Here is a 25,944-nt window from a genome sequence, read left to right as displayed (position 1 = left end):
ATGCGTTCAAAAGAGTAATACATTCGCATCACCAAACCGTAATTTTTTTATTTAAATTCTACTGAACTTGATTCAGTCTTTCTTCATTCATATGCTCACGCTTGTCTCTTCACATTTTTGCTTTGTCTCTTTTTTTTAGCCTGGAACAAACATGGTGAAGGAGCTCCATGAGGCCAAAGCATCCAGAACATCCCCATACGTTCTGATACTGGCAAATCACCATTGTCAAACATCTCAGGTCTTTGTCACCATTGCTGGACAGGTTTTAGAGCACATCCCTCTGCTTCAATCGTCCATGTCTGCTTCAAGAACATGTGTGTCAATTCCAACAGACTGCAATTTTTGAAATTTCAGTAGGGAAGTCCCAACGGGTCAATTCTTTTTTTTTCATAGTAGAATGCCTGCTTGCAAGGGAAGCAAGCGACATTAAGGACAGTTTGACACTAAGGGCATGTTAACTGTTGCCAATTGTTTTCCATTCACTGTTTATATTACTTTATTCTAATATATTTTTCTAAGACTCCAGTACTGTTTAAATGCATGTTTATTGCCTAATACAAGCTTTGCATGACCAAATCTGGCATATATTCTGTTCTACGTTTGTAAGTGAACAGTTTAATACATATGGGTAAAGATTGCATTTTGCTTTTAATAAATTGTACTGTAACGTGTTACAATTAATCTGGTCTACCGTATTTGTTCATTTGACCCAGCATGTGTACAGTACTAATATACTATATACTATACTACAGTACTAATATATGTAGTTAAAACAACCCAGCATTGTGATTATTTTGACCAGGCATTTGGGTAGAATATTTTTACTCCCTTTTAACTGCAGCTTTAAAATGGACTAACCCAACGTGCTGTGTCGAAACAACTAACGCTGGGCTGGTGCTGTAGTAACCCAGCTGCTGGTTTGGGTTATTTTCAACCCATCATTTTTTTGTGTGTATGGTGTCCTTGCCATCACAGTGTGGATCTCTTTTGTTCAGCCAACGAGCCATTGTGAGGACAAGAGGCTTCTTAAGTCTAAAAGTTTCAGAAGAACATTTCTCATGGATGCCGACCTTTGCAGGTGGACACGAAGGAGGTGACGGACTGAGGAGAGTGATAGGTTGCCATGGCGCACAGTGAGATGCAGGCATGGGTGGAGCGTGAGGAATGAGAAGGTGGAGGTTTCGGAGGGGTGCACTATGCAAGGATGTGAATGGTTGGCTGGGTGGTGGAGATTGGCTTGGGTGGGGGAGGGTGTTTGGGGGAGGGAGGCATGGTGTCCAAGTAGATAGAGGAGAGAAAGGAGTGAGTCGTGAAGTGCTCGTGCTCATTTGGAGGAGCACGTGAAGGAGGCTCCGTGCATCCTGTCGGCTCGTGAGTGGTGAATGCACATGTTGCTCGCCTATTAACGTAGACACTCCGTGGGCACCGATGTGACAACCACAGTAAGACTTAGGTGAGTACGATTTGTTTGTTTTGTTCTTTAAAAAAAAACAGTCTCATGCTGGAGAGTTCCGCTGCTTTTTGAATGTTTCAATCAATTGCTGCAATTTCTGCGCGCTCCATAATGACGAGCTAAATTCATGTTTTGATAGCATCACTTAAGAAAGAATTAACTACAAATAAAGCTCCACTCTAATATTTAACCTTGGCTACAAAGTATGTATACTGTACCTTTGGCAATAACGTCAGATACATACCACCATACGACCATTTCTGTGCATCCCATCTTCCTACAGAGTCCTTTTGTAGACTTTCAGATTGAGAATTTCACTCACCATAGCCTCACCATTAGGTACACTTACATCTCTACACAACAGACCATCAGTGAAAAATACATTTTATACATTACGGCCAATTGTATGATGCTTAGTATTTAGCACTGTATTTAATTTGCACTTGTAACTGGTGTATCATACGGAGATGTTTGATCATATTTTGGTTGCTTAATTTAGAGTCAGTAGATTACAAACAGCTCTCAATATGATGCAGTGCAGCCCTACACCACTCATTTAAACTGAACAATCAAATGGGATCCAGTACAAGAGGAAATATTGCCCTAGCAAAGATAATAATGCTCAGTTTTGAGAAGCATAAAGTCAAAACTGTTGCTGTTGCACAAAAGTACTGCATCATGTGGGGGTGCTTTCTGCCCTAGCCAAAATATTAGAAACACCCCTCACTATGATGCAATGCAGCTGTACACCACTGCAAACCTACAACCACAATGATCATTTTTAAATGAATACCTCTCTGACAGTGCCCATCAAAACTGAGCATTATTGTCTTCATAATATAAGAATATTTGATATTGTTAACATATCCAGTCATAACCAATGTTGAGTGTACATAATTTGGTGAAATTTGAGTGCTCTATGAGATGGGTTGCACAGACATGGAGCTATTCTGGTTGTTTTGAGATAGAGTTAATGAAGTAGCATTCAGTGTCTCTCAAAGGAAACAATTTTTAATCCCAAAAATGTACTGCATGGATCAGTGCCCAGTGAGGTGTAATGATGGGCATGAGTCCCTTGTTCTGTCATTTTGAAGGAGGAGTCTACACTGAGTGACACACACACACACAGTGGCCACTGCTTACCCTGTGTGACGATGTGGAGATCGCATCTGAGCCAGAGTGGATGTTTACGCTTTCACTTAAAAATAACTACAGCCATGGAGCGACCATATGTCTCAAAGTGTCCTCGACGTTATTGTGAATTCCAGTTCGAGCTCGGCAGCCGCTCCACTTCCACACATGGTTGTGTGTCTGCCAAGTTCACAAATTCTGTATTTCCACCAGAACGTTGTGCGCTTGTAAACTGGCAGACCTTCATTCAAAAACACACAGGGGATAGTAGACGGTAAATATGACATACCATAAAGCTCAACACATATGCACCATAGCCTTGGATGTGATCTGCTAGGGAATATGCAGAGTGCAATGTCTCATCTTCAAGCACATACCAGAACTGGTGAAATCAACAGGTCTTTCATCATGGATCAATAAAATTCATTTTGTCCAATCTTCTCAGAAAGAGCAAGCTGGATGAAAGAGGCTCATTTAAAATGTGTACCTCAAGAAGTACAGTAGGTCGTTTTTGCAAAATGGAGCACTGGACTCCAAGGAAAGCAATCATGGTTGTATAAAATGACTTCCCTCTGTACAGGCGTGTTGTATAAAACATTTTATAGCAGTACTGATGTATATTAATATGTATACAGTCCAAAATGATGGCAAAATGAGCCTCTGTAATGCCTGAGTGGATAAACATGTATATATCACTTTTATAATCCTCGCTAAAGGCAATAAGTGCGCAGACATTCTTCTAGTTGAGTGGGTGGAAGAAGCTCTGAGGTGCTGCTTTCCGATGACCGCTGGATGCAAGCTTTGCCACACCTCGAATGAGGCGAGCATGCAGCAGAACTTATCAGCGGCGTGGAGTCCATCAAATACTCTAAAGAGCCTTCTGTGCAGTATTGAGCAGAGATTTGCGGCAAAATGTCAGCCGGTGGTTAATAGTGCAGCGAGGAGAGGAGGGGGGGAGAGACACGAGGGGACTGCATGATGCTTTCACCTCTCACTATATATAGATTGTCTGATTACACCAAACTGATTTGAACACATAGAGACCACTGTATTGATTTGTGTGGAGATTATATATGGCATGGAGATTATATATGGCATGGTGAAGATTGTATTAGCATTACAACTAATTCAAAATTTCCTCTATGTGTATGTGACATTTTTGGCATTCTGTTTTTATTTTGTTATCTGGGAAGTTTCACTTATAGGATGTTGTCTAGAAAAGCTTAAAAAAGCAAAGACACTGTTCGGTTCTGACACTGGTTTCTTTGATCTGCAACCATGCATGGTGTTTTGTCGATATGAGCAAAATGAAGCTGTAGTCCCATTGATCTGCCAGCTACTGAGCCTCAAACAATGTCTCTCCCCGCGCGGCCGTGAAGGATCTGACTCACAGAAACACAGAAAAGGAAAACAATGCAAAATAAATAGACTAAACAAGGACGGGTGCTTTTGTTTTCCAATGGATGTCACTTTTAATTTCCTCTCTCGTCTCAAAGGTTCTGGATGCTGTACGCTGCCTGCTGTATTCACACCGCAGGAGCAAGAATCTGGAATATGACTATGCACACCGACCACTTTGTCACGGACTTCAGTTTTGTCTCTCTGGAGTCAATCACACAGGGGTCACCTGTCCCAAGGCTCCTTTCAAGTGGACACTCATCAGATGGCGTTGTGTCCCTTTTCTGACACTAATACCACAAAACATTGTAGCACCTTCACCAGGATTTGAACCCAGGTTTACTGGATTGAAAAGCCTGTACACTGACAACAAGCCAGGGTCATGGGACTCTATCACACGTGGATCACCTGTCCTAAGAGTCCTTCCAACTAAGCACTCAACAGATGGCCTTGTGTTTAACCACTCCTCTTTTGACACCAATTATCACAGAACTCAGAGTAGTACCTTGAACACAGATTTGAACCCAGGTTTATTGTGTTGAAACAGCTGTACACTAACCATGAGTCAGATTATTTGTGAGTCCATCGTACATCGTTCAGGTGCCCTAAGGGTCCTTCCAACTGGGCACTCAACAGACGTCCACCTGTCTTTCGTCTGACACCAATTATCACAGAACTCTGAGAAGTATCACCTTCAACTCAGATGATTTGAATCCAGGCGTATTGGGTAGAAAAAGCTGTACACCGATTTACAAGCCAGGCACTTTGGGAGTTTTTTGTACAGGGGTCACCTGCTGTCCGGTGGCAGGCCCATGTCACTTAGAGGTGCCCCATTCCAATCATCCTCGCGCCTCACCCATCTCCAGGGTCTCTCGCACCAGTTCCAAGGGTCCCAAGGAGCATCCTATATATGACATTTGTCACAGAATTCTTAGGAGTACCGTCAACTTTCATGTGACCCAAGGTTAAGTAGGTTTAAAAACATGTACATTGAGCACGACAACCAAAGAATCAGGTTCTTTGACATGGTAATCAGATTGGACGTATGGCACGCATACACAGTAGTAACAGCGTGTTCAGTCAGACAAACTCTTCTGTCCAGTATCAGGCCCATGTTGCTCACAGGTGCTCCAATGCGCAAACCATAATTTCCAAGCAGCCATGCAACTGGGCCATCCCACTTCTGACACCATGTGTCATGGAATTCTAAAACTCCAGTTTTTAGAGTCATGCAAAAATGTGTTTATGTGTTTATCCAAGAGAAGTGTGATGTAATTATAGATTAAAGACAAAAATGCAGAAAAGCAGCCACTTTTCAAAATGGATTATAACTATACACCTTGGTAAGGTATTAACGACACTGATCATATTTCTCCTCTGTGTTCCTGCAGTTGTTTTTGGCGCATTGCCAACATAATGGTAATTTTAGTAGAGGCACCATCTTTCAAATTATGCTATGACAAGGCTGATTAATGTGTTCATTACTGTAATGGCCTTTATGACAATGTCGTGATATCACCTTCTACCTGTGGTGAAACCTAGAAAAAGGTGTGCACTTTGGTCTGACACAGCACAGGACAGAGTCCAGCATCATTGTGGTACTGGCACAGTTGGTTCCTTTGCTTCACAATATGATGTTAGCTCCTCTGACTCAAAACTGCTCCAACTGCAGCCAGGTGTTGGCCCCAGAACTCAGCATTGTCAAGGCTGTTGTTCTGGGCTTGGTGCTCGGTGTTTTTATTGTGTTTGGTGTAGTTGGAAACATTCTGGTTATCCTCTCAGTAGTTTGCCACAGACACCTGCGGACAGTGACTCATTATTTCATCGTTAATCTAGCAGTGGCAGACCTGCTACTCAGCTCCACAGTGCTACCCTTCTCCGCCATATTTGAGATCCTGGATCGTTGGGTGTTTGGAAGAGCTTTTTGCAATGTTTGGGCAGCTGTAGATGTGCTCTGCTGCACCGCCTCAATCATGAGCCTGTGTGTGATCTCTGTGGACCGCTACATTGGGGTCAGTTATCCCTTGCGTTATCCAGCTATAATGACAAAGCGCAGGGCCCTATTGGCTGTCTTGCTGCTGTGGGTGCTGTCTGTCACCATATCCATCGGACCTCTCTTTGGCTGGAAAGAGCCGGCGCCTGAGGATGATTCCATTTGCAAGATCACAGAAGAGCCGGGCTATGCCATCTTCTCTGCTGTGGGCTCCTTCTACCTCCCCCTGGCCATCATCCTGTCGATGTACTGTAGGGTGTATGTGGTGGCCCGCAGAGAGAGCCAGGGCCTGAGGGAAGGCCACAAAACAGAGAAATCGGATTCAGAGTTTGTTATACTGAGGATCCATAGAGGCAACACGGCTGTAAGCGAGGATGAGGCTCTTCGTAGCCGCACACATTTTGCTCTTCGATTGCTCAAGTTCTCTCGGGAGAAGAAGGCCGCCAAGACTTTGGGCATTGTCGTGGGCTGCTTTGTACTGTGCTGGATGCCTTTCTTCCTGGTCCTTCCCATCGGTGAGTACCAGCCTCTCTGTCTTTTTCTACATTTCTTAAGGTGTATTCACTTATATACTTCAGCTAAACCATTTTTTGTGTTCTACTATATGTTCATCTGCTGTGTCCACCAATTGGATGTACAGTTAAGTACACCTGCACAAACATTACAAACATGCATTGCCAACTGCCCCACACATCAGCTGCATCAAGTGGGTGACTGCTCCCGTATAGTTTGGCTTGTATACTTGCAGTGTAACAAGCATTGTTCAATTGTTGAACTCCCCTTGTTCTAAGCTTTATGTGTTGCTCTATTTCACAAGTAGTAGTTGGTTGTATGTACATGCAATTTGCATGTAATAACCCATTTAACAAATCCATACGCTCCCTACACAAGTAGTTGACATTCAGGTTGTGCTCTGAATACACGATGAGAAAGAAAAACATGTTGCAGATGTTCTCCAACACAAACATGAAGGCCTTCTGCTGGCCTTTATGGAGCGCCTTGGTCCATTCACAGGAAATCTTTGGGATAAGCATCTGTAGGGTACACTAAAATGTAATTTTGGTTCGGTTCAGTTTCTTGAAGTGCTCGGTTTGGTTCATTTTCGGTACAAAAAAGGAAGAACAAATGCTTTATTTTTTTAAAAAATGCAAACAAAACTTCTTTTTTAATAAATAAAAGCTACCCATTTGGGTGATATTTCCAAAAATTAGACTCTGAGTTTTTTAAAATAGAAAAATAAAAAAAAAAAATAAACAGTTGTATTTAAACAATTGTTTAAACATTGTGGCGAAATGTAATGGACAGTTACAGTTAAATAGCTCTCTCTTGCGTGTGAAGTCCAACAATCTGTCATAAGTGAAAAAGCGGACACGTGATAGCTCGTTGACGACATCACGTTTAGCTTTTTCATAAAGTGCTGGTATAACTTCCTGGCTAAAGTGAGGACGTGATGGTATTTCGTAGCGAGGTTCAAGAACTTTAATCATATACAGTCATGGAAAAAATGATTAGACCACCCTTATTTCTTCAGTTTATTGATCCATTGTAATGCCTGGTACAACTAAAGGTACATTTGTTTGGACAAATATAATGATCAAAACAAATATAGCTCATAAGAGTTGAATTTAAGAGCTGATATGTAGCAACTTCCATGGTTTTCTTGATAATAACCAAAATCACTTAAGTTCTTACATGTATAGCTATAGCATTGTACTGCCAAAAAATGTAACTCTTATGAGCTATTTTTGTTGTCATGGTTATATTTGTCCAAACAAAGGTACATTTAGTTGTATGAGGCATTAAAACCAACAAGAAATTGAAGAAACAAGGTTGGTCTAATAATTTTTTCCATAACTGTACTTAAAGCCAGCGCTGTCAACAACTGAATACGGATGTAATATCGTGGTTATAAAAACTCCAATACCATGTGTTACTGCTTTGTCCCAGTCAGAGTTGCTTGCTAGAGGTTGTTTATATGCTGAAGTTATCGGTGTTTGCACTAATCTGGTTTTCTTTCCTGTCGATGTAACATTCACTGCCAGATGATGCCGTTTTAAGTGCGCTAACATGTTAGACGTGTTTCCTGCAGCATACCTGGTATCTGAGGAACAATGCCGACACACACCTTTGGATTTATCCAGTTGCCTTTGTCCATCCGTAATTTTAATAGGGAAGCCAAAGTGTTCCCAAACAGGAGGCCGTAGTGAGATGGGAGGGTCTTCCAGCTCAGACTTCTCGCTTGCATTTGCCATGGTGCCATTTGTCACGCCTGCGAGCTACTAGCGTTCTTCGCCCTCAGTCAGTGGTGTCCGACACTCAGAGGCGTCGGTGCGGAAACTCGCACAGGGCTGTAGTTCCGCGTGAAGCCCTTAGAGCACTCTAGTAATAAATTTAATAAGAAAAATACAGCATAATAGCGTAAAATATAACTGAAACGGTGCGCAAGTGGACCGAACCGAACATGCAGAACCGAAACGGTTCAATACATCCATGTGAACTGTTACACCCTTGAGCATCTGAGACTGATGTTTTTCCCGGTGAATAAGTTTGCGTGAGATTAAGCTTGGTAGAATGTCTCCAGAAGATTTAGACCAATTTGTGTTATTGTTATCCTTGCTATATAAAGCAAATTAAAACAATTAAGATGTTCATGTCTTGTTTTGAGAAAGGCATTTTTTGGAAGATCTTAACATAAACTTTGCAAGTTCATATCATTACACCATGTCCAAGATAGTTGGACAGACATATACTGCTCAAAAAAATTAGAGGAACACTTCAAAGACACATCAGATCTAAACTGGGGGGAAAATGATCTTGAATATCTTTCCTGATAATAAGTGGGTGATGTATTAGTAACAAAATGATGCCACATAATTTGATAGAAATGGAAATGATCACCCAATAGAGGGGGGAAATCAAAGACACCCTGAAAATGAAAGTGAAAAAATGATGCAGCACACTGGTCCATTTTGCCAAAATGTCATTGTAGCAACTCAAAATGATTCTCAGTAGTTTGTGTGGCCCCCACGTGCTTGTACGCATGCCTGACAACGTCGGGGCATGCTCCTAATGAGACTATGGATGGTGTCCTGGGGGATCTCCTCCCAGATCTGGACCAGGGCATCCATGAGCTCCTGGACAGTCTGAGGAGCAACCAGGCGGTGCCGGATGGACCTAAACATAACGTCCCAGAGGTGTTCTATTGGGTTTAGGTCAGGTGGACGTGGGGGCCAGTCAATGGTATCAATTCCTTCATCCTCCAGGAACTACCTGCATACACTAGCCACATGAGGTCGGGCATTGTCGTGGACCAGGAGGAACCCAGGTCCCACTGCACCAGCGTAGGTTCTGACAATGGGTCCAAGGATTTCATCCCGATACCTAATAGCAGTCAGGGTGCCGTTATCTAACCTGTAGAGGTCTGTGCATCCTTCCAGGGATATGCCTCCCCAGACCATCACTGACCCACCACCAAACCGGTCATGCTGAATGATGTTGCAGGCAGCATAACGTTCTCCACGGCATCTCCAGACCCTTTCACGTCTGTCGCATGTGCTCAGGTTGAACTCGCTCTCATCAGGGAAGAGCACAGGGCACCAGTGGTGTAGTTGCCAATTCTGGTGGTCTATGGCAAATGCCAATCGAGCTCTACGATGCTGGGCAGTGAGCACAGGGCCCACTACAGGACGTCGGGCCCTCAGGCCACCCTCATGGAGCCTGTTTCTGATTGTTTGGTCAGAAACATTCACACCAGTGGCCTGCTGGAGGTTATTTTGTAGGGCTCTGGCAGTGCTCATCCTGTTCCTCCTTGCACAAAGGAGCCGATACCGATCCTGCTGGGGATTGAAGGACCTTCTACGGCCCTGTCCAGCTCTCCTAGAGTAACTACCTGTCTCCTGGAATCTCCTCCATGCGTCCAGGTACTGCAGTGATGCCCTGGTCCAGATCTGGGAGGAGATCCCCCAGGACACCATCCGTAGTGTCATTAGGAGCATGCCCCGACGTTGTCAGGCATGCGTACAAGCACGTGGGGGCCACACAAACTACTGAGAATCATTTTGAGTTGCTACAATGACATTTTAGCAAAATGGACCAGTGTGCTGCATCATTTTTTCACTTTCATTTTTGGGGTGTCTTTGATTTCCCCCCTCTATAGGGTGATCATTTTCATTTCTATCAAATTATGTGGCATCATTTTGTTACTAATACATCACCCACTTATTATCAGGAAAGATATTCAAGATCATTTTTCCCCCGGTTTAGATCTGATGGGTTTTCGAAGTGTTCCTTTAATTTTTTTGAGCAGTGTACTTGAACTTTTCAAAGGGAACTTGCAACTTTGAAAAAAAATCCATCCTGCACAAATGCATAAATTCAACCCTTGTTCATTATTGCTGGGTATTGACCACACATGCAAGAGAGTGGTATTGATTCACAACTGTACACATAAGTGATTTCCTCATGTAGTATGCAATTGACCATCCATGTGCTCAATTTTGGATGTTAATCAATGCGGTTTCATTCAAAACAACCTGGTACAGAGTACACTTCAGCAGAAGATGGAGGTCAGTCAACTTTTAGAAAGCTATTTAATTTCTGCATTCATTTATTTTACTGAACCATTTATTGATTTACAACCCTGGCAGAATTTTAAGTGCTGGCAGATTTAATAGTTGAATGACGTCAATTAAAATGTCCCCTCTACGGGACACTGAAGTTTCCATTCATAGAAATTGTATATCTTCAGCAGCATCTTTTGGTTCATAAATGTTTTGAGCTGGCCAGATAAACTCATCGTAAATAGGCTTTATAAATCTTTGAGATAGCTTACAGCCTGCAGTGTTCACCTGCCTGTAAACAACAGCGCAAACATCAGCGCAATGCCTCTCTCACACAGTGAATAAAGTGTCAATCCCCCGTCCTCTGACCCTTGGGTCTGTAGCTCATTTAATCACAATGCCATCTAAGGAACAGACAGACACAGCCGTCACACCTTTGTCAGCCTTGATGATGTTCTTTTCAAAAACACCTTACAGGATGAAGACAAGACTGAGGCACAATCACACAGATCACCAACCATGCGTGACACTTTCAGTGGTGTGACCAATGAAAGAAAGATTTGCAAATTAATTAGTAAAGGAACAGGATGATTGATGTAAACTATTACGAGTGACCAAACCTTGTGACAAATGTCATGAATCATGTGTTTTTCCATTTGCAAGAAGGAGCAATTACGGGACATTTTGGGCTTATTGGACCTCACTTCCCACCACCATTGTTCATGCTCGAAATAAGAGAAAAATAAAATAATATATAGATACAGTAAAATAATAGAATTTTTAGATACCGTTGAAACCAGAAGTTTCCGTACACCGTATACAAACTAGGGCTGTCATTTGGTTAAAATATTTAATCGTGATTAATCTCATTTTGTCCATAGTTAACTCGTGATTAATTGAAATTAAGTGCAGATAGAATTAAGTTTTTGTCTATAATAAGTGTACCTTTGAAAGATAATTTTAAAGTTTTTAATACACCTATTAACAGGAGACTGGATAATATGCTTTGGATAATATGGGGGGGGGGAAATCACTTAATTTCACTCCTATTTCATAGCTGTTTATGACAGCAGTATGACAAAAATGTTTTAAGGGAGTACTTTTATTACTTTTGTTTTTCTCAAACTTTTTTTGGCGGCACTTTAAAGGCAAAGCTACCAAATACTAAGGAAATTTATGTAAATTTTGAAGAAAGTAGATAGTAAAAAACTCTCAAAAAATATTCTCACTCTGGTAATTGCAGCATTTAGCAAATATAAATCATTTTGGTAATCCTAACTGACCTAAAACAGGAAAGGTTTAGTGTGATTTAATTTCAGATAGTGAGGGAAAAAAAGTATGCAAAATTCCGGTTTCAACTGTATCTCACCTGTATCTGTATCTCATCAACTCAACTTTAGGAAGCTTTCCCGTTGTTGTACTCCATCAACATACAGTATAAAGAATCTATTACCTTCTGAGGGCAACATTTTATTTTCAATTACTGACAATGGCAGTCATAATAGGACATTATTATCTTTATTAGGGCAAATTATGAATACAGCTTTTGAATTGGATTGTGCTGCTGTACTGTATGTTAGGACGAGAATAATCACGTGTCCTGTTGGGCCTTGCTCATCTCTCAAGGATTTTAAGAAAACATAGCAAGCCATCTATTTAGAATTTCAAGAGCAACTAATGTCCTGCCAAATGTGATGCTCTTTTCAATGGTCCTTTTCACACTAGTAATGCAACAATCACATTACTGTGGTGCACCGCCACTTCGCAGCACAATGCACGCGAGTGAACCACATAGAAGAAAATATTTTCAACTGGATATGGTTTTGTTTTGCTCAATATGTCAATTTCTGTTCAATTTGAACATGCCAGCAACTGGCTTCACATTCGAGTGTCTCACAAAAGTGAGGAGACCCCTCACATTTTAGCAACCATTTTTATTAAATCTTCTCAATTAGCAATATTATAGAAATGACACTTGGAAATATCTTAGAGTAGTCAGTGTACAGCTTATATAGCAGTGTGCTATATAAGAGGTCAGGTCAGGGTTCAGGTCAGCCAATCCATCACCTTCACCTTCCTCAGCAAGGCTCTTTAACATCATGGAGGTGTGCTTGGACTCTTTATCATGAGCTCCGCAGTGCTGGCAGCACTCATGCAGCATCAGACTATGACACTGCTACCACCATGTTAGACTGTTAGCAAGACACAATTATACACACGTCAATTCAATTCTTTAATAACAATTGAGGCTGAATTTGTATCAAAATAGGCTACGTGAAACAAAACCAAAGACATTTTGTGTAAAAAATGCATATTTTTCCATGGGCACCCCCATATAGTCAGAATGGTACAATCTTCAACACGAGACATTTTCATATGATTCGACGGCCGGATTGACAGTTGAATCGCACTCCTCCAAATCGAAGCGTTGAATAGTTGACTATTCTAAGACACCCCAAGTTGAAATAGTTGGAAAAAAAATTTCAAAAACAGCAGAAATGGAAAAAACAGCTGTCAAAGTAAAAGAAAATTAACAAAAAAAGTCAGATTTTAACGAGAAAAAAGATTTTCACAAGATTAATTTCACAATATTATGAGGAAAAATAATGGGATTTTAGTAGTATAGTGTTGAAATATAAAAGAAACATGTTATTATTTTTAAGTTGTAATATTATGAGAAACTAATAAAACAAAATAAAATAATTTTTGGAAAATTATGTTATTGAAAAGTGAAAAGTTATATTATGGGAATAAAGTCATAATATTAAGATAATTTACAAAGATTATTTTAGAAGAATGTTGAAATATTTGGAAATTAAAAAAAAAAAAGGGATAAAAAGGGCAATGACTGAAGTTCATGCCAATAATACGCTTTTTGACATATATCAAAGCTGAAATGCATTTTTTTCTAGAAATAAAAAAGCCTAGTCTTTGCATATCTACAGTATATGTGTTGGTTCACAAAATATCAAAGTGGCCCTTGCATCCTTTCATTTTTCACTAAGCGGTGTAGTCACTATACAGAAACGTAATCCAGGCTTAGGAACAATACCTGCTATCACATCGGTCTCCAAAAGTCTCCAGCACCTCAAGAAAAAATTGGAAGATTTGTCGATAGAAGCTTTTTTTGAGAAAGAGTCAGTAAATTTAGCAACAAAGTTGCTAAATTGGCAGCACTGCTGTGGTGCACTGCTAAAACATTTTTTACATGTTTTGCCAAAACCTAACAATGTCAATTTTTTTTGGACATCAGCAGCAGGCTTGATGTTCAGATATACTTTTACTCTTTTCAAAGTGCTGGTAAATGAACAAACCACAAGTGAGGCTATCCGGCAGGAACGTACTGAAAATAAGAAGCTGAACCCCCTCACAGGATACAGGTGGGAGACAAGTCACTGATTGGCTGACACATGAGGACACGACAGGTCAGGCCTAATGAGACACAGGTGTGACTAATCACATGACAGGAGGGAAGAAAATGCACAGCCTAAAAAGGAAAGCACACTGTCCGTACACAAGTTAGAAACTAATCCATGAATCAGCCAAGCGTGAGGCTGAAAAACAGAAAATAGGCATTCAGCTGAACAGTTGGGTGAGGAAGCAACAAAAGCAGATAGTCAGAGGCCTGTTTTGCGAAAGGGACTCAACATACCCGTGCTTTCTGCTCAACGAAACCTAAATTAACGGTGTGATTAACTTACTTTGTCAAGCCTTGTGCTCGGTGCGCGTTTAGATAAAAGGGGGTGGTTAACGTCATATTAGGGCTGGGCGATATGGACCAAAACTTATATCCCGATATATTTAGGTTGAATATCGATATATCCTGATATTTTTTAAGCAAAGCGAGTTTAGACAAAATCAAAGCCAAATATGCGTGTCAAGTTGTTTTAATTAAAATAAATACTGTTGATGTTTTTTGAAAGGTTAAAGCTTCATGCAAGAAGCACATAAAAAAAAAACGTATCTTAAAATAACCTCTAAAATAAAGTAGGCCATACTCTTTTTGAAATAAATATATAAAAAAATCAAATATAATGTTTTTTATAACAATACTCAGCAACTCAACAATACTATAATACTCAGCTAATAACAAAAGAAGTAAATGTGAAGGAGTGCCCGGTTTAAGAGGAAATTTTAAAATGTCAGCAAATTAAAAAACACCTAAAATTGAACAGTAGTATTTTTTTAGGTAAGCATGTTTAGAAAACACAAGCATGTCTTTATTTTGTGCCAGGAACACCAACCTGTCAACTGCATCAGGCTTAGCAACTGTCTAACTTCCTTGTACTGTATTTGTCGTAGAGCTTGTTGTGCTAAATAATTGTGACTGCGAAGCTCGCTGGACGTCGCGATTCGTTTTCAGCAGGTTTTTAAAGCTGTTTTTTCCACTGTTGCAACAGGGACCACATCTTAGCAATGTGATAGGACACCTCTTTATCATAGCGGCAGACAGCGCGTAGCTTCACACATTCCTCGTATTGGAGTTTGTGCCAAGTTTTAAGGTGGCGAAAAAGATTTTTTTATGCTCTGAATTTGAAGTAAATATTTCATATTTCATTTTTTTTTCCAAAAAGGGAGCAAATGTACAGTAGTGTGGGCCTCTTCCCTTGGCTGGAAGTCTATGTCTATTACAGAGAATTTCATCAGAGATCAATGTGATCTCGAAGAAGCCACTCCCGCTGTGGTCCCCAAATGATTCTTGCACCGTGGTCCACCGGGTTCTCAATATCTCATCTCTGAATGAGTTGTACACTGAAACCGTGTTGCTTTCATAGCCGATTTTAAGCTGAAACTCTGGACATATGAGATAAGCCTAAGTGACCACGGTGATCTAGCCGTTAAAAGACAGCCGCCTTTGTAGTACAGGCAAGCCTGGCTTTAGACTCAACAGACCTCGCTAACCCACTAAACTCTCTGGTCTGCACACAATAATAACAATTATTTTTCGTAGCAGTCATTTTAACAGAGTAAAGCAGTATTAGAAGGTGTTAGCAATGATGCTGTGACAATTGTGGATCAATTCCGTTAAGAATAGTTACCTGTTATTGGTTAAATGTAATGAGAGTCTACAGTAAAACATATACTAAAATGTTAAAATATGTGGTATGTATACGTACAGTAAAAGGAAATGACTTTATGGCTGAAGGAGGTGGGGGTTTATTGCACATACAGACTTTGATGAAGGTTTATTTCACTTCAGTCAGTACATGGGTGATGAGGATGTGCACTTTATTGCTCAACAGTAGGAAAAACCAGTAGATGTTAGGCAGCAGGAAGTATAAAAAGGTGACTTTAAAGGGTCCCTGACATGATTCATCAACTTTGCTTAAATATGTTATTTATTTGTCATTATGTTCTACATTGTTTGATTTCTGAAAGCGAATGGTAAATTTGCAAAAATTACATTTATAGTTCATGGCACCAGAACCAGCTCACAGCTCAGCCTCATTTCCGGACGTGATGTATGCGGGCTAACACCTCTCAGCTAAAGCAGAGTAAACAAACGCTTCTCAAGGTAGCTTGTCAAACTGGTTCTGTATATTTTTCATCACAATAGTAGTCATGCCAAAATGTTGTGTTGCTGCTGGATGTTCATAGTATCCGGGTGATATTGTAAATTTCTTTTCTTTTCCAAAAGATGAAGGTTTAAGACAACAATGAACGAAGCAAGCGCAGAGAACAAGAGACAGATGGACACCCACCTCGAGTTTTGTCCTTTGCAGTGATCATTTTACTGGTGACTGCTTCGAAGGAACACCTTTACAAGAAGCATTTGGCTTGAAAGTACAGTATAAATACGTTTTGAAAAAGGATGCTATTCCGCCGATAAACAGGAAAAAAAACAAGACGACAAAAAATGACCACTATGTCAAAGTTGGCACAAGAAAGTAAGTCATGTCTTGTTTACATGATGTCTTCTAAACACTATTCCACAATAGCGACAAGCCTGCAAGCATTATACTGTACATTCCATTTAGATATCTTTTGACAGGGATATGTTTACTGTGGCGGGCGGTGACTGCGAACATTAACTGTCGACGTGAGGCTATAAAAACCCCTTTACGCTCATTAAGAAGCCGATTTAAAACAATAATTAACTCCAGAGTAATTCACACGTAGCAATCTTTGTTTTGAAGGCAACCCATCTTCATCTCCACATCTTAAGGCTTAAGTCTGCAAGTTCTCCATTTAATCTCCAAATCTTTCTTTCTTTCGTCTTCACACCACTCAAATCTTCACTATAATCACTGTCAACATCCTCTATCTCGTGCACCGCCATGTTTGTTTGAGCTGTATTACCCCGATGATGTCACTTCCGGAAATGATGCCCAGCTGCGAGCTAGTTCGTCATGGCTGGCGCCACGCGCTATAAATGTAATTTTTGCGAATTTACGGTTCGCTTTCAAAAACAAGAACATAATTACACATATTTAAGCAAAGTTGATGTCAATGAAAATGTACTATACTGTATTCTATCTGTACACACATCAGCAAGACTTGCTGACATCAGCATCATTTGGTCATATTGCACAATGGAAATGGTACAGTAATGCTTCAGAAACATTTTTTTAACATTCCTCCTCAACCCTAACATATTGTTCCAGAGTCGAAGCTCAAGTGTGACCAACTGGTTGCGCACATTTTGACAAGCCTGTAATGCTTTATGACTCCTTTCACTCCAAAAAGGCAACTATCAAGGGTGCAGACAATAATGGAGCTGCTGTGTTTTGGCCCAGCTGGGGGATAAAATGATGGAGCTATACTGTGAGGCACAAAGTTATTTGCTCCCAAGCTCAATCCCCCCCCCCCCCTTCTTTCCATCTATCTCTGTATCCCAATCTCATTTTTCACAAGCCGGCGTTTGACATGTTCAGCAGCCCGTCCAATAAAGCTTTTCACAAGGAAGCTTCTCCCTAAAGACCTGGATAGCTGAGAGGTGGACGGACAGGCAGACACACTGATAGATAGATGTGTAGCATATTCTCTTTTTCATGGCCAATTCTAATGGATTTTCCCAGCGGAAATTGTGTGAAAACATTAAAAAGACATTGTCGTTGTCTGTACAGGGTAATGAACCTTACCAGTCAACATTTGCGCTTGGAAATAAGGGAAATGTTTCAGAAAATATGGGAAATTCTGGTCTTCCACCAGTATCAGTATTATTTCCACCATTGATTTGAAGGACACTTGTGTGGGCCAATGGAGATGCTTGTTACAAGCATGGTGTCATAAAACCTGTTTTCATTGGTTGTTGGGCTACACACACCTTCCTGTGCTAGTACTTGGACTTTCTGATTGACTGAAACTTTGCGAAACTTGTTTCATGTTTTGTAAATGTGTACAGTCATCCCTCGCCGCTTCACGGTTGAAATCTTGCGGCTTCGCTCTATCACAGTTTTTCCTAAATACATAAATTAATGAATCATGTTGATTTGTGGTTGAATATGGCCTATTATTAGTCAAAACATATGCATGTTTAAGCTAATGTTACGTTGTTTTTTTTGCTTAAATTAAGCATTTACACGAGCATTTATACACACAAGAGCATAAGTCTTATTTATGTCAAATGTATTTATCTTAAATGGCCTTATCTTAAATTATTTACTCTTATTATGTCTGCTATATCGGGTAATACGAGTGTAAAGGTGACTATAGGGAGATCTGCTGCCAAGAGGACTATAATGATGTTAAAAAACATATTTAGAAGGTCGTAAACAGGTTTTCTATAGTCTAACTGCAAAAAAGTTCCTTTTATAGATAGGGAATTCTTCTTTGTGGAAATTCACTTATCACTATCAGTTGTGGAACTAATTAATCGCGATAGACAGCGGATTACCGTATTTTTGCGACCATAAGGCGCACCGTATTATTGGGCGCAGGCATGGTCAAACATACGCTAGCTTAAAACATACGCTAGCATACACGCACCCTTTTGCGGGAACAAAACTGAGTTTGGTTGTAGTTTTATTGAAGTATTTAACAATGTACTCACGTTATTTTTAGATCAATCCTCATCCACAAATCCATCAGAGTCCTCATCTTCTGTATCCGAAATGAACAGCTGGGCAAGTTCTCCATCAAACACGCCAGGTTCCCTCTCGTCTTTGTCAGAGTCAGTCTCGTTGCCGTGCGGCTCCTCAGAAATGATGCCAGCTTCTGCGGAAGCTCGAACAACAGTGCTAACTGCCATTCAGTGAAGCACAAATAAGCTGCACTCCCTGAATGTCTTCACGTTCTTGCCAGCTTGTCGATCTTGCTCGGTAGTGAACTCACATTTCCCATGATAAAAGAAGGTACCGAAGGCTTGAATCTTGAATCTTGAATCTCCCCTTTCTTGCATGCCGCTTGAATTTGATCTTAGCCCCGGTTCTGCCGCCTTGATATCAATGGGTAGACAGGGAATGACACCGATGCCTGACGTCGCACATCATGGCACGTAAAAAATTGAGAGTTGGACAATATCGGCATATCAGTTATCGGCAAAAAAAAAATATCGGACATCCCTGAACACATAACCAGCATATACTGTATATGTGGGAATGACACTTCCTCATTGTCACTAGACGACAAGTCGTCTCCGGAAATCACAACAACGCCTCTGTTATGCATGTATCCATCCATCCATTTTCTATGGTGCATATCCTAATTAGGTTCACGGGGTTATGCTGGAGCCTATCCCAGCTGACTTTGGGCGACAAGCGGGGTACACCCTGGACTGGTCACCAGCCACTCGCAGGGCACATATAGACAAACAACCATTCACACTCACATTCATACCTAACATGAATGTTTTTGGAATGTGGGAGGAAACCGGAGTACCCGGAGAAAACCCACGCACGCACGGGGAGAACATGCAAACTCCACACAGAGATGCCCAATCCCCCGCAGCAAATTTACATGTTATAGACCCTGTGTATAGCAGTCACCTGTCCAACGCGGCCAGCGGCCACCCATTTTGTCTCCCTTGGTCAATATCTGACCGCATATAGCGGCCAAATTACCGACTCAAGTAGAAGCTTCATGCATAATCAATGAAGCCGTCGTGTGTAGACTTTGATTACTGAGTCCTAGCTCAGTCACAATCATTCACAAGATCCACACAAACTGTCAGTTGTTCAACATAAAAAAGCCGTCTTCTTTTGAGCTTGCTATTTCCTGGTCAAACATGTAACTTTAAGAGCATTTGGACCAAAACATTACCGCAAAGTAGGCTGGGAACAGGAGAACACTGCAGGACTTTACATCCACGCCAACATAAACACACTTCCCAACTCTCTCGAAACTCACAGCTAGCACTGAGCCTAGCTCTCCTGCTCGGGACGCCCACCGTCACTTCCCGTTACTTCCCGATGAACTAAAGCTGTAATGACACTCTGCCGTATAAAAAGTAAAATATTAAAAACAAGCGTAAGACATTACGAGCACAGCTTTGTTCTGTGGGTCGTGGATAATAAGAAGCCTAGTAGTGCTGTACAACTTTTATCCGCATTTACACAGTGCCCTCTACTGGTCAACATTAATTTTTCATTTTTTCCCCTTTTTTTTCTTTTTTTTTCCTCTACTGGTCAACATTCAAACTGGACACCAACCTGTCTATAGAGGCCACCTGTCTATAGCAGCCACTTTGGCAGACTCCCTCTAGTGGCCGCTATAGACAAGTTTGACTGTATATATATGTCCTGTCATTTATCTTTCTGTTCATAAAATGGCCATATTTCACACATATGATTAATAATGATTAATTAATTTGAAACCAATTAATCCAACAACCTCCCTGTCTCCATAAATTTCTTGTTGAAATTAACAGACTTGAGTGTGTATGTCTTCCATTAATACATAGGATGTTTTTGTTTCAATAAACAAAACACATTGTGCCTTTTCTTGAGGAGCAGCCATTTATTTTTTAGAAAATGTTATTTGGAGCGAGTTGCATACAGTCCCTTTAAAAATATGTTGAAACAATCAAATTGGAGCTGGGAAGTTTGTGAAAGGCTTTTCAAGTATGTTTGGTGACGCTGTAACTGTGTTCCTACAGGCTCCATCTTCCCTGCTTACAGACCACCAGACACAGTCTTCAAGATCACCTTCTGGTTGGGCTACTTTAACAGCTGCATCAACCCCATCATCTACCCGTGCTCCAACCAGGAGTTTAAGAAGGCCTTCCAGAGTTTACTGGGAGTTAAATGTCTGCGAGCCGCTCCCAGACAGCATCATCATCATCTGGGTGCAAGCCAGAGTCAAACACAAGGCCACAACCAGCCCCTGACTCTGAACCTTGCCGACGGGGGGGCATCCTGTCGGCTCAGTCCCTCCTCCCCCGTTGCCCTGTCCAGAACCCCATCCTCCCGGGACAGTAGGGATTGGAGAGTTTTCTCGGATGGTCCCACCGGTGGAAACGGACCGGCAGAGACGAGTAGAAAAGTGGCCAAACTGTGCAGTAAAAGTGTCCAGCGCACCTGCTGCTGCATCCGCAGTGGAGGGAGTCCCCCACAGGAGGCAAATTGTGCCCAGACCCCACCAGTCCTTCCCACTATTAAAATCCATCAACTGTCCTTGTCGGATAACGGGGAGTCTGTATAAGCACGGTAGTCCATCAGCTGAGTCGAGCCAGCAGTTTAAAAGTGAAAACATCACAGTCGATATGCTGTATGTGATCCCGTGGAGAGGATGCTTGGTGGTACAGCTTGAAGGATGTCTCAGCAAAAGTTACTTAGGTGGTGCAAGGCGTCATGTTCACATACTGGGCCAGTCCACCGAATCAATGCCATTTGTTTGTTGTAACGCACTCATAATAAACTTACATTTCTGTCTTTTTTTCAACTCAAAAGTGTATTAGCCCATTTCAGGCAACCTTATTTAATTGTTTTTTAAGTTTCCTAAACCGACGATGTCTCATTTGACTAAAAGCACTTCAAGCAACAGGAATTGAAAGGAGATTGGTTCGAATCTTCGCTCGGGCATCTGTGTGGTAGTTTGTCAAATGATTAAAAATTAAACTGTGGGGGGGGACACTACACTATGCCTCCGTTTTGCCGTCATAACAGCGAGGCGTGGCTTGAAATGACGCGCATGCGTTAATTACGCGGAAATTAACGTAATTTCTTACCGCCATTAAGGCAGTCTTTTTGACAGCCCTCATTTTTAATCATTTCACAACCCCAGCATGTTTTATTTCCTCCAGCGGACCCATATGGCACAGATTCAGTGGATCGGTCCGATTGCATTCTACTGTTGAATAGCATGATAAATAATGCAGGTCATTGTTGCTTGCATACTTATATGTCCCATGACAGTAAAGATGTGTTTGCCCAGCCAGATATTCATGGGGATATTTGTGGTCTCCATCCCCTTGGTATGAAAAACTCAAAATATAACCCATCTAAACTTGAGGTCCGTATCTCTGCATCTTCCCACAAATTCATGCACCTCCTTGGCTGCATGGGCCAGATGGAGGTCTTAATATACTTCTGTGGAATTTTAGTTGACCTTGTGGTTGCTGACCTCAATCCTGCCCCAGCAGACGTAGATGCACACATACAACATGTCACGTCCGTGGAGGGTGATTTTCATGGCTGCGGCATTGCTTTATTCCCTCAGGGTGCTTCTTCTGTGGTGGAGTATGAGGCCGTCTGCATTGTCACGCCAGTGTCACCTTCCGCGCATTAAGCTTGCTTGAACAAGCGTGAGCCGACAGCTTTCTCACCAGGGAGCAACCATAGTGCTTGTCACTGGCTGGCACGTCCGCCATCTTTGCACAGATGCCGTTAGCAGAGGCACTAACAGCGGCCATAAAGCACAGATGATACCGCTGACCTATTTCTCACCTCCCTCTGTTGTCTCCTGCAGTAGGACCATCAGCCCTGCCGGCAGATACCTGTGTCGTGATATGGCGATTTCCGTACGAGGTAGCTGCTAATGAATACCATGATTAGACATGGCGCTCTGCAAGAGTCGCATGTGAACTACAGAGTAGGGTTGCCATGTTGCGATTAAACCACCAGTTCCACCTCTTCTTGAGGGTATTTAACGCAATCAGGAGCTGACAATTGAGTTCTTAATTAGCGATGTAACAACGGCTGATCCATACTGGAAGACATTCTCTGGTCGAGTAAGACTCGCAAGATGTGAATGATAACCGACACACTATTATAGAAGTAAAATACAAAGACTCAAAATAATCCTAAAGTCACGATCCGCAGCACACACAACTACATCCGTGCGCGGATGCCATTTAATGAATGCGATCGCTCCTCTCGCAGTAATAGCAGCCGCCACCTTGCGCAGAAGAAATAGTCAACGACTTGAAATAAATAATCCACAAAGTCAGGGAAATTGCGGCAATGCAGCAGAATAGAAGCGACGGGACAAGCGAAAGGTCCAAAGCACGCATGCTCAGTGTGAGCGTGAGAGGGAATCACACCAAAATGGCCTGGTGAGAAGTGTGCCATCTCATAAATAGACTTGCTAGAAGGAAATATTCAGTGGATTGAATATACGCCCCAATTTTAGTATTGTTTGGTTTTTGCCGAAATTTTGCCCGGCTTCTTGTACGCCGTCTCCGTTATTGTACAGTATTGAAGTAACAAACTGGCCCATTTGTTTATCATTCCGCAGGATCGAGTGCCCAAAGCCTCTGACGCCTTGCTGACTCAGTGTTCGTGCATTTTTTTTTAAATTGAGTGTGACTGCTAAATAACCCGCCATGGGGCCAAAGAGAGTTGCGAGTGCCAGCAATTTCATAAAGAAGGTGAAAAAAGCTAGGGAATTCAAGAAAGAACTCAACACAAAATACGAAGGTGTCCCTCACCGCTTCTCGCCGTATTCGCCAACAAGATTCTTGATGATGTTAAATGTTCATTTGTCCATTGTCAGTATTTTGCATTGTTTTCGAAGTAATAACGAAAACTGAGATTCAACAACAGTGCCTAAAATGAGACACCAGGCTGTTACGCCAGCACAAACGTAAAATAGTCTAAAATATGGCCTCTCCCCTTTTCATGGTATCCTCTCTTCGGAAGTCTTTCCACAAGATTTTAAAGCGCATCTGTGTAAATATTTTTCCTTCCACCCAGGATAACATTGCTGAGGTAAGAGGTCACCGATCTTTGAGCTCACTTTCTGCTCTAGTTCATCCCGAAGGTGTTTTATGGGTTGATGTCAGGGCTTGCAAGTACTAAAGTAATCTAAGCGTGCCTTTGTGGACGTCACTTTGTGCACTGGTGAACAAAAGAGGGCCATCCCTAAGCATCCCTAACTGGGTGATTCAGAGATGTGTCCCAATACTTTTGTGCCTATATTGTTTCTATTTCAGTGTACTGCCGAGCACTGTCTGTGACTCATGGAGCTCGGTGCAGGTCCCAAGGGGGATCAGCTTTGTGACGTCTTCCTGAGGCTTTTTCTGTCCTTGCAAAGCTCCCGTCAGTGGGTGGAGACGTTGACAGTAGTATCCCTCGTTTCCAGTTTAATCAAAGTGCCGAGCTTTAATGGGACAACAGCCAGGGGCTCCCAGTCGGTGACGTGCGGTGAGGTTCATGGCTGGTGAGACACAAAAACTGCGTTGTAGTTTTTTTTTTATGTTGAGAAAGGTTGCTCATAAAAATGGTAAAAAAAAGAAGAAGATAATAATTCACTTTCATTAAAAATGTATGGTTATGGTTGTGGTTTAATTTATTTGAACATGCATACACGTTACATTGGAGTGCATCACACATTACACTTCACAGTTCCACATGTCCAAAAGGAACAGGAAGAAGCAAAGCTTATTTAACCCTACCCCCCATCCGTTTTACATCAATTGCAACACATTTGTTCACATCCTGTGTTCCAAATGCACTCTTGCTGGTTCAAAATAATTGGGAAAATTGTAAGGTAATTTGATAATGTGGTAAAATTGTTCACAGTAAGTATAAAATAGACATAACAGAACATAGTTGGACAATGGGTGAGTGCTGTCAATGAACTCACAAGACTGAAGAGTTAGTAATAAGTATAGTTGTGATTAGAGCAGCACATTTTAATAATTGGGATTTTAGAAATAATAAATAATAAAATGTGTATGTTCTCCATACGCATCTTTATGGATTACCCTCATTGATCTTTTTGTAGTAATTTTAGCGAGTGGAGTATGCTTTTTATAGTTATTTCCCCATATCTCCACGCAATATGGTAATACCAGAGAGCAATAGAGAGTATGGAGTGATTTTTGATCGAGGACGAATTTTGTTTTATTCAATTTTGATGTGTTTCTCACCACTTTGTGTTGTATATTTTTAACGTGAGATTTCCAGCTTACCTTTTCATCGATTATGACCCCCATAAATGTATTTTCTTTCACCCTTTTGATGTCAATTTGTATTTGCGCGTAAGTATCCTTTCTGCTATTACCAAAAAGCATTATTTTAGTTTTACTTAGGTTCAGGGATAATCTGTTTTTATCAAACCATCTTTTTTAGTATAGTCTTTTCATTTGTGACTTTTTGTTATTAGCTTGTGTATTTTCTCCAGAACAAAAGGCAAGAGTATCGTCTGCAAATAGTACTAGCTTTAGGTCTTTTGTGACTTTACAGATGTCATTTATGTATAGGTTGAACAGTGTTGGTCCCAGTATTGACTCCTGGGGTACGCCGCACGATATATTTAAACATGTTGAAGTGTATTCTCTTAGCTTTGCATATTGCTTCCTGTTTGCTGGTTAGCTTTTAACCCAATTCAGCACTAACCCCCGATTCCATACCTTTCTAATTTTGTAATTAAGATGTTGTGATTAATTGTGGCGAAAGCTTTTATCAAATCCATAAATAGCTGCGCACTTTCTGCAGTCTATAGCGTTGGTAATTTCCTCAGTAATTCGGCTTTCAAATACTTCTTAGTCCCATTTATTTATTTTTTATTAACTGAAAAACATGCGGTCTTACCTTTTATTTGTATATGAAGTACATGCACCCTGTCCCTTAAAGTTCTGAGACTTGGTGAGTTTGGATATTATAATCCTCTATCTTGACAATGAAATTCATTCATTCAGCAAAGCCTAAAATGATCTTTAATTGACTTTCTGCTCTCCAGCTGGTGCTGCTGTAAAAAAAACACAAAAACGCTGGCTTTTCCTCTCTATGAAAGGACACCAGTGACACCCTCCCCTTGAGGATGAGGGGAGTATTGCAGCGCCTCTCGCATGACATTTCTCTGGATTTTATTGTCCGATTAGCCAGAATAATGATGTCACACATTAAAGACATTATACATAAAGTCATGGCGTATAATACATGTTTTGGCGACATGCCGACAAACAGAAACATGATCCAACTCAGTGCACTCACTGGCTGCATTCCAGTGGTAGTTTGAGTTGCCCTTGTTGACTTCCCATAGGCCAGGGGTGTCCAGACTTTTTCCAGCGAGGGCCACATATGGAA

General features: G+C 41.3%; 1 protein-coding gene across 1 annotated transcript; it reads left to right on the top strand.

The window, feature by feature from the left end:
* The first annotated feature begins 1,334 nt into the window (after positions 1 to 1,334).
* adra1aa (adrenoceptor alpha 1Aa) lies at positions 1,335 to 24,141 on the top strand. Its single transcript, XM_054774888.1, has 3 exons — positions 1,335 to 1,453; positions 4,081 to 6,490; positions 20,571 to 24,141. Exons 2-3 carry the CDS (start codon positions 5,614 to 5,616, stop codon positions 21,113 to 21,115), a joined length of 1,422 nt encoding a protein of 473 aa, XP_054630863.1. The 5' UTR covers positions 1,335 to 1,453; positions 4,081 to 5,613; the 3' UTR covers positions 21,116 to 24,141.
* The last annotated feature ends 1,803 nt before the right edge of the window (positions 24,142 to 25,944 follow it).

Source organism: Dunckerocampus dactyliophorus, chromosome 4 (genome assembly GCF_027744805.1).
Source record: "Dunckerocampus dactyliophorus isolate RoL2022-P2 chromosome 4, RoL_Ddac_1.1, whole genome shotgun sequence".
Classification (NCBI taxonomy): Eukaryota; Metazoa; Chordata; class Actinopteri; order Syngnathiformes; family Syngnathidae; genus Dunckerocampus; species Dunckerocampus dactyliophorus.
Note: the sequence above shows the minus strand (reverse complement) of the source record. Positions and strands in the feature narration are given on the sequence as shown.